Source organism: Zeus faber (assembly GCF_960531495.2).
Source record: "Zeus faber genome assembly, chromosome: 5".
Lineage (NCBI taxonomy): Eukaryota > Metazoa > Chordata > Actinopteri > Zeiformes > Zeidae > Zeus > Zeus faber.
The window spans coordinates 1,073,036-1,087,938 of record NC_137192.1 but is presented as its reverse complement, the minus strand read 5'-3'; the positions used below and the strand labels follow the sequence as shown (position 1 = coordinate 1,087,938).

The window sequence follows — 14,903 nt, the reverse complement described above, 5'->3', positions numbered from 1 at the left end:
GCACACCTTGAGACCTGCTATCGGTGGAGCGTCTCCGAACCACCAGCGAGACCCCCCCTGCTCTTCCCTCTCAACAAGCCTGGACTGCGGTGCGGAGTCCGAAGTTTTTGAGTGCGAGCAGTATGGCCATGGAATGGGGATTTTGGTCAAGTACATTTCTCACATTTGAAAATATGGAATAAAAAACATGTCCATATCTATTCCATATAAAGTGCAAAGTATAAAGTATTTACTTTAGTAATACATTTAAACATAATTTAAGCATTTTTTGTTATTTTAAAATAACTGCAACGGTATCGTTTGAAATATTCTGATAATAGTTTCAGCGAAACTAAGGAATTACCAAACATCGCTAACAAACAGACATTTTGTTCGATTTCTTAATGGAACATCACTGATTGGTTGCTTTTACGAATAAACTACTGTCCATGAGCACTAATTAGTAGACTCTTTGTTTTACAGCCATCCTATTTACCAAATATAATATATTTTGTATGAGCACCATATATATGATCATCATATACATGATATTAAATTATATTATATTATATTTTATTATATTTTATGATATTATGTGGTTTTATGGGCCGTGGCCCATACATGTATCTGGGACAGGACGCCATTGGCCCACTTGGACACTTCTCAAATTTGGACACAGAATTTGTGGAGTCATCTGAGAAGCAACACACACCCTCATTCTCATTATTGGCTTTGGCTGATAAAAGCATATCTGCTGAGACCAATTTGGATTCTTTCTACAGCTTCTGAAGACAGGATAGATAACAGTGTCCACTGTAGAAAGACTTCCTCTGCACACTTGGTCCCCCTCAACTCTAAGCGTCCTCTGGACATGTTCCTGGACTTGTGCCTCCAGGAACATGCCACCCTACTCCATCAGAGCCACACCCATTGTCTATATTTATTTTGTTTTAGGAGCCAACTGTTAAGTGAATGCATGCCTTTCACGTGGAGCAGAGAGACAGAGAGGGCGACAGAGCATGGTCTAAGGCTTAGAGATTAACCGTGAGAGAAGAGGGACTCAGTTGCCGCAAGGGTTTGGGGCAGTCAAGAGAAAAAGGTTAGCCAGATAATTAGATAAAAGCGAGATTCTTTGCCGGCTGTAGAGCGTAGTTTCCACAATGGCAGATGGCAGCAATCCTGCGATGTCGTCCTACATTATGGATGAGGAAACGCTGAAGAGAAAGCAGAAGGAGAAGCTGAAGAAGCTCATGGCCACAGGAGGTAACCCTCGTCCCACGCGTTCCCTCTTCTTCCTGACGCTAAAGAACCCCTTCCGTAAGGCCTGCATCAACGTTGTGGAGTGGAAGTATCCTTCAGGGTCTCAGGGGTGCTTGGAGGAATTGGATCAAGATTAAGAGTTGAAGTTTCCCATCAAAGCTGGAGGCACAATTATGATATATTTTCTGAAATCATTAAAAATACTGCATTTTTCTATGCGCCCATGTATAGTCAAGTAAGTAATGACACCAGATAGTGAGGGCAAGAATGCAACAATGGCCTTATATAGTTAAACTCTCTTACAGGCATTAGATTATGGCGAATTGTTTGTTGGTATCTCAGTTGCATTTGCGCTTTTGGCTATTAAACACTTGAATGCACATTACATAATATGACGTAATGAATAACACAGTGAAACTATGTCATGTTGGTGTCAGGGCAAGGTTGTGCAAGAGGCTAAAGGTGAAATGTTCTACGTCATTCTTCACAATAATAGACTTTATTTCTACGCTGAGAAAGGAATTACGTCTCCTGCCTTCACCGCATTTCAAGACGCGAGCTCAGCAAGCTAAAAAATATTCTTTAACTTTTTAGCGTCGCTGACTGATGCTTAGCTTGTTCTGAAGCTGCTTTGTTGAAGCCGCCTGGTGATATTGAGGGCGGGGGGTTGACAGCTGTCTAATGTCACTTGCTATAAACAGGACTGCTAAGCTAGGCAGAAAGCTATCTGACCAAGTGAAAGTTGTATAAGCCACTGAAAACCTGTGTTTTAATTCACTTTTTTAATGGTTTTGATCTTTCTATTGGATCCATTTCCAAAATGTATGTATTACCCTAAGGGACTGGCTCAGGCGAGGGGCAGAGCCTGGGTTGAGCGTGCAGGAGGCACGACGTGATGCAGTGACGCATGATGCTGCAAAGTTTTACATTACACCCAAGATGGCGGACAAGGCTACCGACTTATCAGTAATTGTGACTTTTTTTGCTTTGATACTCAGGCATTTGGACATATCAGCAATACAAATGTGTATTATCTTCTTATTTTTGTTTGTCCTTGTATGTTATGGCGGTAAAGACCCCTTTTCACCGTCAGCAAGTGGCTGTGTTGATGCCTATCTCTTTCATGTGACTGACGCATGATAGTGGTCATCAACACGCAACATGCCCACTTGCTTACGGTGAATTCTCTGGACAACCGCCTGCTCTGTTCACACATACCGCTCAATCTGATATTACACAAACTTTGTACAAGCCGGGTAATGTCCATCCAATGTCCGGTCCAATTGATTCGGACATCTGCATTCACACACAGCTCCGGATAATTTCAGGGTTGCAGTGCATGTGTGCAAGGAGCAAATTTCTGCCAAGAAAATAATGTGTTGGCGATAGGATAGAGTGCATGGGAAACCCCTTCCGTGGATCACAGGGAAATCAATAAGAACCCAAAACCTTTAAGCTTGACAAGCTAGCACGCTGTAGTGTCCTTGAGCAAGACACTTAACCCCTAATTGCTCCTGATGGCTGCGTCCGTCAGTGTTTGAACAATTGTAAGTCGCTTTGGATAAAAGCGTCTGCTAAATGACTAAATGTAAATGTAATGTAATGTGACAACTTCCACCACACTAATTCAGAGGAGTCGCAACTGCTGAAAAATGTTGTGTGGTTGTTTTAGATGTTATTAGGTGTTTTTTTAATTTAGTGCATCTGGGCAGAAATATGCTGATAACATACATGATGTGAAATTATTCTTGTGCCACAATCTTATGTTTAATTTCACATTTACATTGTAAAAAAAGTAATATAAATTATTTTCCAGTGTTCTGCACAAGAAGAGAACAGGTAAAAAGCTCTTTCAGGTTTTCTTTCAAGCCATATTTTTGTACCATAGCAAACTGCCAGTGGGGGTAATATTAGGTTGATTGATTGTTTTTGGACCACAAATACCAAATACAGATTTTCTTTCTTTGATTAATTTATTTAATTCCTCAAGATTTAGCAGAGAGCTTGTGCTCTTATAGCCTTGTGCGCTGCTACTGTGTTCATTAGTTAATATTGTTATAAATTTTGTTAGGCCGCACAAAACAATGTTAAAAAGTTATTATTAAAATAATTATTTATTTATAAGCAAAAAGTCCTTCATGGAGCACAGCAATAGGGAAAAAATCAGAAAAGCACCTAAATGTCCTATATATAATATGTCGTGCAGCCGTAGTTGGGTTAGGGTTCACAACTATGAAGGTCGTTCAGTGGTAAAGACACCAGAATCCAAATGCACAAAGTGAGCTTCCAATATATTACTTCCAGACCATTTGAAATCATCATTTTACTCGCAATCTTTGCAAACTGTGTGGCCCTAGCTGTGTATTTGCCAATGCCAGAAGAGGACAGCAACAACACCAACAGCAACTTGGTAAGTCACTGTTATACTGAGTGTATATATATATATATATATATATATATATATATATATATATATATATATATATATATATATATATATATATATACGCACACTGTATGGACAATGGTCATCAAATGTAGTAATTTAAATGTGAAACACACATGCAGTCCCACAGCCACTCACTTACACTCACGCCGTCCTTGCATGATGTCCTTGACTTCATATTACAGACAGACAGGTGTTCATTCCCTGCAGTCTGACTCAACAACATAAATTTAGATGGACTAACTTCAGCTGTCTGTATTTTGTGTGTGACTGTGTTAATGCATGTGTGTGTGTATATATATCTAGATATATATATACAGACACATACACACACACTACATATTTATTACTACAGCTAGCAGTCAGAAAATGTATGTATGTATATATATATATATATATATATATATATATATATATATATATATATATATATATATATATATATATATATATATATATATACAGACACACACATACAGTATATATACACACATACATTACATCAACATATAAGTATCATATATACAGTGTAATGTATATATACAGCATATATGTATGTAGATAAATACTGTATGTATTTATCACACATCTTTCCTTATCTACACATCTTGCATCGAAACAAAATATTTTTATTACAATTAAAAACAGTTCTCACGTATCTGATTTTATTTCAGTTAAGAATACATTGTTACATCTTCAATGTATTATTTTTTCAGTGAAATTCATTATGTGATAATGCATGTAATGCAATAAAAAAGTGTGGTCCTTGAAAGAAATCCAAATAATTTTGTGCAAAATAAAAAATCTTAAACAGAGGCACATATACTAAGTAGCAGCATTATATGTATGCTTTTTTGTGTGTGTTTTTTGGCCATTCAAATAATAAATTAACACAAAAACAACAGCAGAAAAGTGGGAGCAGTTAAATCTTGCGTCCTTCAAAAAACCACGTGTCCAGACTCACTTGGGCAGCAATACCTCTATATTTCTAACCAAATCTTTCTTGTTATATTTTCTGTCTTACAGGAAAGCCTGGAGTACATCTTCCTTATAATATTCTCTATCGAATGCTTCCTAAAGATTGTGGCATATGGCTTTCTGTTTCACGCGGATGCATACTTAAGAAATTGCTGGAATATTTTAGACTTTGTTTGCGTATCTGTTGGGTAAGTTGCAGTTCTCCCATTTTTTTATTAATCTAGAATGTTTGATTCTGATAATTCTGGTGTTTAGTTTTGCGGTTAAACTTTTGTGAGGATTATTTTGAAAAATTATTTGAGAATTGCTTACAGTTGCTATATTTGACACCAGTAATTCAAGAGAAATAATGACTGAAAATCATTCACTGGAGAATGATAGTCATCCTTTAAGTTCTAAATTCATGACCCAAATCTGGAACTGAGTATAATGTTTACTTATTTTCATGAAATGTCTTTTGCTTGATTGCATTTTGAACGTTAATATTTGAGTGCCTTCTATTAATGTAAAACATTGAGTTGCATATTGTGTATAAAAGGTGCTATACAAATAAAGGTTATTATTAAATAGATAAATGTATGTTAGGGATATTTTTTATCAGATCAGAGATCAATGCTGTCCAAATAAAATAAAATGAACAAAAAAAATCGATACATTTTCATGTACAAACTATAACCTATTGGTGCTTCTACTACGGATATTCTCTGTTCTCTGCCAAGGTTGTTCACTGTGGTCGTGGATGCCATCAACCACATCAGCGGGGTGGAGGCCCCGGTAGGAGAGAAGGGTGGTGGTTTTGACATGAAAGCCCTCCGAGCATTCAGAGTCCTGCGACCCCTCAGGCTCGTGTCTGGAGTTCCAAGTAAGAAAAAGTTTCTTTTGACCCCTGCCTGTTGCACATTTCAGAGAACAGATATACTCTATGTTAGATAAGGAAATTTGTGTAATAAAAAAATGCTGCTTTGATTTGCACCACAAAGTAAAAAAACAAAACATAATTTTCGAAATTGGATTATAGGATAATATAAAACTTTATCCATCCCTGTGGGGAAATGCATATGTCAAAGCAGCAAAACATAGTGCAAAAAAATGGGGGGGCGAGGGGCACAGATACTTTCACTAAAATTAACCTAACGAAAGTACACCACCGAAGTTTATAATACATAGGTTACATTTGTGCTCTAAGTAGCACAAAATAAAAGCAGGATACTGGTTTCGCTTTTTCTCTATTGGATGGTCTATTAAATTCAAAAAGAGATATAAGACCTGCTCTATGAGAAGGTAAAAAAAATTTAATTTATATTATTCAATTTAGATTGAATGGTCTTGGAATCCACACTGCCATGGCAGGGTTGATTTTTTTTTTCATTTGACTTTGTTGTAGAACAAAACCAAACATGTTTTTGGAAAGGTCTCATCTTGTAAGTTAACATATGTAAGTTTGAGAGATTTCAGTGGAACCTAAACTGAGATATTGTCCTTTGAACCCTGACCAGAGGTCACTTTCAAAGCCCTATATCTCAGTAATAATAAGAGCTACCAAAATAAGGTCAACAGTTTTGGACAGCTCTGGACATGTACTTTTAGATGGGTGGTAGTGTCAATACGGGGTGCCACTTAAAATGACCTAAAATATAATTCAGGGCTTTGCAAATTACATATGTAAATCCTGACAATACAGGTATGTTCCTAACCAAATGAACCCCGAGTAACACATGCATGTCGTTTTTCCACCGATAAACTACTTTTGTATGCAATTTCACCAAGATGCATCACAAAATGGTGCAGAATTGTAGTTTTTGTAGTTGGCTCGGGTTAATGTTTTAAACATTTATAAATAATTGCGCTTTGGAAATGACATATGTAAATTCTGACAAAGCAGCCATATTCCCTGACCAAATAGAGTTCTGCAGGGATGAAATATCTTTGTAGGCAAACATTTACATTTACATTTAGTCATTTAGCAGACGCTTTTATCCAAAGCAACTTACAAGGGAGAATAACATTCAGCTACAGGGAGAATAACATTCAGCTACAGCCAAGGCAAAGGTAGCATCACCCAGGTTCCCTTGACAAAAAGCCAAGGGGATTTTTCCATTGGATTTTGGATTACTGCCGAAAATAAGTTCTTGCAAAAGTTGTGGCAAATGAAGGTTTATGATACTTACACCTTTTGATCAGCAAGGTAATCTTCACAAATAAACACCATTATTATGATTTTGAAGCATAGATTCAATTGCCAGTATTAAAAAGCTAACGTTAGGCTATAAACAAACTACACCACGTTCACATGACTTCAACGTTACCACTATTGTAATTAAATTTTGCAAGCCTGGAAAGTTTTAGTTGGAATAGTTTTTAAGAGCGTGAGTATAAACGCAACTAGTGGCTGTCAAGGCAGACTAGTGAGTGGATGACTTTCCATGTTCAGTGTGATGACATTAAAATCTTTTAACCACAGACCTTATTTCAGGCAAATAACCAACCCCATTCAAAAAAACCCATTGACATTCAGATGATGGAATAAGAAGTGCAGAAATGAAGAAAATGCAAAATAAACACTTTTCCAGGTTTTAGGACTCATTCCTGAACTACAAACCCCTAGTAATACATGCATTTAGTTTTTCACCACTTAAATTGTTTCATTTTTAGTAATGATAAAATGTTATATAGTTTGTTATATATTCTTTCCTCTATATATAAAGTTTGTGTATATATATATATATATATATATATATATATACACATACAGGCACACACACACACACACACACACACACACACGCACGCACACACACACACGCACACACACACACACACACACACACACACAGCGTTCCAAATTGTAATGCAAATGATATTTGTCTCTGATCTTCCTAAATAGTCGATGCAAATGACAGTCAGTATAATTTTCAAGTCATCAACCGTTAGGGTATAATTTGAATGTTCTTGAACAAACCTCCCAATTACAACTGAATTTTTTTCAAAAATAAAAAACTCAAAATGCACTGTTCCCAATTATTGTGCACAACAGAGTTTCAAAACATTTTATAGGTTGTAATGAACTGAAAATGGTCATTTGTTGAATTTGCAGCATTAGGAGGTCATATTTACTGAAATCAAAAGCTATTTCAATCAAAAACATCTTAACAGACCAAGTTACATACAGTAATTGATGTTGTGACAACCTTTTATATCAACAATATCCTCATCTTTGGAAGATATCAGGAGCTGGCTGTTAGTTTTGCTTCTGTTCTCCTCTGATTTACTCATCTTTTTGTTTCTCTTTACCTTCTAGTCACTAGCCTACTGCAGCATAATTGACTGTTGTGTTTTCCAGACCCCTTTCTGCTTCGTGATAGGCTGTTAGTATTGCGCCAGTATTATGTATTTTGTTGTGTAGATTAGGAAGCAAGCTCCAAAGAGAGCATACCAAATAAAATTGCTCAAACGTTATTATCGTTATCAAGCTTAAATTGACCACAATGGACCATAAACCACACAAATTGTTGTTCTTTTACTTCGAATTAGCATAAACCAGGTCTCTATTTATCTCTACTCCATCTAAGGGCATGTCTGCTGCTGCTCAGAGATAAGAGAAGAGGAAGACATGAGTCGTATATGGTGCATGGTATAGCGCACTGACTTGTTCAGGTTTGTGCTGCAGTATCACAAGCAGTGGATGCTGTGTTCCTTGAGGACAAGTGGGCTGATTTAAAAGTAGATTGTGGATTGATTTATTTATGAGTTGAATGGAAGCTGGATGGTGCTTTGATGTGCATATGGTGTAATCTATCACTGCAATCGTGTTAGACATCCTCTTTACAGTCTCTCTAGTGCTTTTTGTTAATAGAGAATTGGATATATTATGTGTTCGATTAATATTTATGAATATATACGGATGTCCTTTGTTACAAGCCTTTATCATACCGATAAAGGCTTTTAAAGCCGATGTTATGAGGACTTGGACATGGGCGCTTGTGGGCGCGTGACTGACTATATTTTAATTAATCGACTATTTTTACTGAGTAAACCTAAGGGGACATGGCAACCATTGCCTCATTCTGCAGTGTAACCCCCGTGGGTCAACTATGCTGTTTCCCTCCAGGCCTGCAGGTGGTGATGAACTCCATCCTGAAGTCCATGCTGCCTCTGTTTCACATCACACTGCTTGTCTTCTTCATGGTCACAATCTACTCAATCATGGGTCTGGAACTCTTTAAGTGCAAGATGCACAAAACATGCTACTACACAGGCACAAGTAAGCAATGAAAGAACTGTATTATCAGTACCTTAAAACAACTTAAATCATAATGATAACATGAGTGTTGGTATCAAGCTAAAACATCATGCATTGAGGCATGTATGAAAACTATGTCCATCATGGTTGTGGCAAGTGTGTGCATAATGCCATTATAGCATCCCTCAATGCAGAGATGTGAACCTTTACATAAGGCTGCTTGTACGCATGCACACTGTGACAACCTGGATTTTAATTACCAGCTTTCACCACCAGTGTATACCCCCCAGAAACATCCATCTTCAATCTACTTACCGATTTGTTCGCGGTTCGCGCCACAATTCAACTCTCTTCTGTATCTCTCATGCAGAGATATTCTTCAGGATTGTGTCAAGGCGCCTGACAGACTTCCTCCTCGGGAATTTATACATCAACACCTTGGTCCAGAAAGGTGGGATCCCAAAGGTACCGGCATGTCTGGACCACACAGGCGTGGTTACCCAGCTGATCCGGGAAGCCCGGGAGAACAAGGGGGATCTGGTGGTGCTGTGGTTGGACCTCACAAACGCCTATGGCTCGATACCCCACAAGCTGGTTGAGGTGGCTCTTAACCGGCACCACGTCCCCGCCAAGTTCAGAGACCTCATACTGGACTACTACAACAGCTTCAGTTTGAAGGTCTCCTCCAGGACTACAACATCGGAGTGGATCAAGCTCGAGAAGGGGATCATCACTAGATGTACAATTTCAGTGATCCTCTTTGTGCTCGCCATGAACATGCTGGTGAAGTCGGCTGAGGTTAAGTGCAGAGGACCACTCACCATGTCCGTTGTCCAACAACCTCCCATCAGGGCCTGCATGGATGACAACTACATCTGTCCGGGGGAGCAGGTGGATCCAGAAGGGTCTGGAGAAATTGATCACTTGGGCTCCCCTGAGCTTCAAGCCAGTGAAATCCTGATCCCTTGTGCTAAAGAAGGGCAAGAGCGTCGACAAGTACCACTTTAGTGTTGGCAGCACCCTGATACCATCGATCAGCGAGAAACCAGTGAAGACCCTGGGAAAACTGTTTAACAGAAGCCTGAGTGACAAGGCAGCCATACGAGCGATCAATCAGGAACTGGAAACATGGTTGGTGGTGGTGGACAAGTCAGGCCTTCCAGGCAAGTTCAACGCCTGGATATACCAGCATGGCATCCTTCCACGGATCCTCTGGCCCCTCTTGGTCTACAAAGTCCTGATCTCCATCATTGAGGGATTCGAGAGGAGAGTCAGTAGGTTCCTAAGGAAGTAGTTGGGTCTTCCTCAAAACCTGAGCAACATCGCCCTTTACGGGAAGAACAACATGCTGAAGCTCCTCATCAGCAGCCTGAATGAAGAGTTAAGGGTGACCAGTACAAGGGGGGTCCTGCAATACCGGGAGTCCAGCGACACAAAGGTCTCCCAAGCCGGCATCCATGTCAGAACAGGTCAGAAGTGGAAGGCAGCAGAGGCTGTCGAGGTTGCTGAGTCTCGCCTGAGACACAGCGCAGTGGTGGTCACCGTGACACGTGGAAGGGCTGGCCTTGGTAGTAGTTCAAAACCATGCTACGATAAGCGAAGGGGAAGGATAGGAGGGCCACGATCCAGGAGGAGGTACGAGCATCGGTCGTGGAGGAGCGTACCACTCGGATGGTTGGAATGCAGCAGCAGGGAGCCTGGACAAGATGGGAGCAAGCGGTGGGGTGAAAGGTGACATGGGCCAAGCTCTGGAAAGCAGAGCCCCATCGCATCAAGATCACGGCTGTGTATGTTGTTTGACTGAACCTGTCCAACCTTCATATCCGGGGGCAAGTCGAGTTACCAGCATGCCCTCAGTGCCAGAGGAGAGCATGCTGGTTCTCACAGGAGTGACGAAGCGAACGGCCTTAAAGATGGTCACAGAGGCAGCTGAAATTGCCTCAAGTTGGCTGTGGACCAGGAGAGGAGAGGCGTGGGTGAGGTAGTGCAACCTAGACACAAGCCGGGACTTTATCAGTCCCGGCTGGGTCGCCAGACTGGGTGAGGGTATCTGTTCCGAGACCCGAAACACCTAATGAACCCAGGATACAACACTGATGATGTGTCCAGGTGCATCGCAAGCTGTATATATAAAGAGTTTTGTGGAGCCCGGCAAGATGACGGCTGTTTTGTTTTGACGCTGCAGCCACTTTGCCGGTTGTACGATTGTGGCACAACACAGAGCAACACGCTCAAATTGTGCAGTAAAATGTAGAAGTGAGATCATTTAATTCCTTGCAAACCCTTTATTTAACAATCACCAACGCTCATCCCCCGATTTGCAATAACCGATATGCTCCCAGATCGTCAATATCAACTCTGCTCAGCTGTTTCCAGAAGCCAGTCATCCTTTGTGTGTCTGTGTGACAGTTTGACTTAGTTAGGGAAGCCAGCCAGGTCTGCCTCCTGACATTTGAGATTGGACAGTCAGTCTTTCCACAGTTTCCCTTTGGGATTAATAAAGTACCTTTATCTTTTATCTTGATCTTCTATATTGTAAATCAAACCACGCAAAGATGCACACCAATCAAAATGTACAACAATAACAAGAACACTACAAGCACAGAATCTTAGCGCAAACATCAAAATATTTATATATTTCAAGATTTTCACAAACACACAGATCCCACAGTTCCAGGGTCCATACAACAAAAAATAATCCAACACAAAAATTCCATTATGGGTGATGAACGGGTGGTAATTTCTGGCCCAAAGGAAAAATTGGGTTCTGTTCAGTTCATGGAGGTAAACAAGTTTTAATTAGGCTCCCTACTTAAAGAGCAACCAAAAAAAACAAAAACCTTCAAGAAAAAGGAAATAGTTTTTCCACACTCCCAAAGTCAGTCAGTGGGAGACTGGACTTTCCTGCTGGGTTGTGGGTGAGTGATCGGTTTCCGGAAACAGCTGAGCAGAGTGGAACGATCCTGCACAGTATGGATTATTGCAGATTGGAGCACAAGTGTTGGTGATGGATGAATGAACGGTTGGCAAGGGATTTAACAATCTCAGTTCTACGTTTTACCGTACAATTTCAGAGTGTTACGCCACGATCGCATCGCCAGCGAAGTGGCTGCAGCGTGAAAACAAAACAGCTCTCGTCTCCCTGGGCTACACAACACTCTAAATGATATAACACAGAAGAGAGTTGAATTGTGGTGCGAACCGGGAACGAATCGGTGAGTAGATTGAGAAGATGGGTGTTCCTGGGGGGGGGTGTACACTGGTGGTAAAAGCTGGTAATTAAAATCCAGGTCACACACACACACACACACACACACACACACACACACACACACACACACACACACACACACCTGAACACACAAAAATGCACATTATTGTGTGTACAAACAAAGTATAAACACATTACCATCCATTTCCACCAATTTCACCTTTTAGAAATCATTGCCACTGTGGAGAATGAGAAGCCAGCTCCTTGTGCCCAGGCAGGGAATGGTCGGCGCTGTGCCATCAACGGGACAGAGTGTCGCATTGGCTGGCCTGGTCCAAACCATGGCATCACTCACTTTGACAACCTGGGCTTCTCCATGCTCACCGTCTACCAGTGCATTACAACACAAGGCTGGACGGATGTCCTCTACTGGGTAATGAATAACCATCTTATGGGTTTTCTATGAAGAACAGCTGCGATAAAATCACAAAATTACAAAAAAAAAAACATGTATCAAAAACATCAAATGACTATGGTTATAAGACACCAGTAAAAAATAATGGATTGGATATTGTGATCACTTTGCCCAATAACATGTCCTTTAGTATGCCATGAAACCATAATTTTAAATTGTAAATCCAATATTATACTGTAAAAGAACATTTTGTTGCATTCTAGTTGCCATGGCAAGCACAGTAGAGTTTTTTTTCCTGCTTGCTACATTGGTTACACGTGAAGGTTGACTGCAAAGTGGAAAGTCCTGCATTATTCCCATGTGGGATCAATAAAGTTCCATCTTACTGTCTATTGTCAACTGCATATTGCATAATGTATACTGCATGTACTTTATGGCTTCCCGTTAATTTTACTGACATATGCAGTCCAAAGTTAACATTTTAAGGTATTCCCAGATCTGTACATATTTGTTTCTAACAAAACTCAAAGTATTTATATTAACTTTATGCATCACAATATGAGTAAATAATATTAGTAATAGATATCCTGATGTTTCCTTGTGAAAAGTTTGAATTGTGAATGAACTGTTCAATAGTCATGTATATACACGTAGAATATTTGATGGTTAGGAAATCGGGATCATACTGTGAGTAAATAATGAAGGACATACATTTTTGTTTCTGGCTGAGCTTCAGCACATTAAATTTAATGTTTTTTAAAGGGATATTCAGGTTTGTGAGTAAATTTGTACCTGGCAAACCCCCAGCTCACTTGAACTAGCGATTCACAATTCATTGCTGTGGATTGATAAATGGTTATGTGTCCAAAATTGTTCTCAATATAGCTGCATTTAAAAACAAAAACAACAACTAGGATCTTGTTTTTGTGTTTTTATTTCAAGATGCACTGATGGAAAGGTGCATTTCTCTAAATGCACAGTAGCTAGTAGTGATTCCCTCTGCAGCTTTACTTTGAGCTGGCACAGTTGGCATGCAGCCGTAGCTATCTCAGTGCTGGACACAGATGTTTGAAATTGGTATCAATCATCTAATCTAAATCTGGGTCAGATGAAAATCAAATCTCCCCAAAAAAAACTGGAGTGTACTGGATAAACCCCTTTGATTAATTTCAACAGCTTTTTTTTTCAGTTTTTCTTTTTATGGGTCAACTGAACATTTCCCATGTCACCCTCATTTCTGCTAGGTCGGAGAAATTAGGTTCCACTGTGCATGTAAGCTGAGATTGAAAGCATAGCTGTTCATCTAGCCAGGAGGTTCGACAGCAGTATTTTTACTTAAATTTAAATTTGAAATATGGGCAAGGAAAATAAAATAAACAATTTTCAAATAATGGAATAAGTGCTACAGTGGAGCTGCTGAGTGGCCAATGGTATAATACCAAAGGCCACCTAACTTTTGATTAATTGTTTTTGGGATAAATTAAGTCGTATAGATTAACTTTGCTTATTTCCCAGGTGAATGATGCTATTGGAATGGAGTGGTCTTGGATTTATTTTACCACCTTGATCTTAATTGGCTCCTTCTTCGTACTCAACCTGGTTCTAGGCGTACTTAGTGGGTAGGAACACGATCACCCCCTGGGCATCACCATTTTCCTTTCCTTCATCAAAAGAAATACATTATCCTCTTTGACCTTTGTCTCGTAATCCAAGTGTCACTTTATTGTGTGCCCCCCCCTTTTTTTTCGCATTGCTTGCATTTCTTTCAGCGAGTTCACTAAGGAACGGGAGAAGGCCAAATCCCGTGGGGAGTTTCAAAAACTGAGGGAGACCCAACAGCTAGATGAAGACCTTAAGGGATATATGGACTGGATAACCCAGGCTGAGGTCATTGAGAATGACCAAGAGAAACAGGGTAAGGGAATCCACAAAAGGGAATCGAGAGGTGCCAGAGCTAGACTTCAGTAACAATTGCCCAATTCACAAAGATGTCTGTAGAAATGTTCTTACTTTGTGCAACAAAATCTGGATGTGCCAGGTCTCCACCAGATTAACAAGGATCCAAAAATCTTGCGGGAACTAGTAAATATATAAAAATATAATATATTTATTTTTTTTATTGTATAATATTGAATGTTTCTAATACGCAATCACATTAAGTTTAAGCTTGGCTATACAATTTTCCAGGGCTCTGACATCTTTTTGATTAGTGCGTAGGAGTGGTCTGGATTTTTTTCGTGACTGAGGCCCATTGTGTGCATTCGTGTTTGTTTGTTACCCATCAGGACTGCTCCCCCTGGAAGATGGAGGATCAGAGGCAGATAGCGTCAGCAAAATGGACACCATGCAACGGATCATCTACTTCTAGTTAGTA

General features: G+C 39.7%; 1 protein-coding gene across 1 annotated transcript in view; it reads left to right on the top strand.

Moving 5' to 3' along the window:
• The first annotated feature begins 959 nt into the window (after positions 1–959).
• The window catches only part of cacna1sa (calcium channel, voltage-dependent, L type, alpha 1S subunit, a), a 60,099-nt gene continuing 46,155 nt past the window's right edge, over positions 960–14,903 (top strand). Inside the window, exons 1-9 of the mRNA XM_080000230.1 lie at positions 960–1,327; positions 3,544–3,649; positions 4,712–4,851; positions 5,383–5,525; positions 8,772–8,924; positions 12,342–12,547; positions 14,045–14,148; positions 14,299–14,444; positions 14,815–14,896. Coding sequence (XP_079856356.1) covers positions 1,140–1,327; positions 3,544–3,649; positions 4,712–4,851; positions 5,383–5,525; positions 8,772–8,924; positions 12,342–12,547; positions 14,045–14,148; positions 14,299–14,444; positions 14,815–14,896 — 1,268 coding nt within the window. The 5' untranslated portion in view covers positions 960–1,139. The remainder of the gene's footprint in view (positions 1,328–3,543; positions 3,650–4,711; positions 4,852–5,382; positions 5,526–8,771; positions 8,925–12,341; positions 12,548–14,044; positions 14,149–14,298; positions 14,445–14,814; positions 14,897–14,903) is intronic.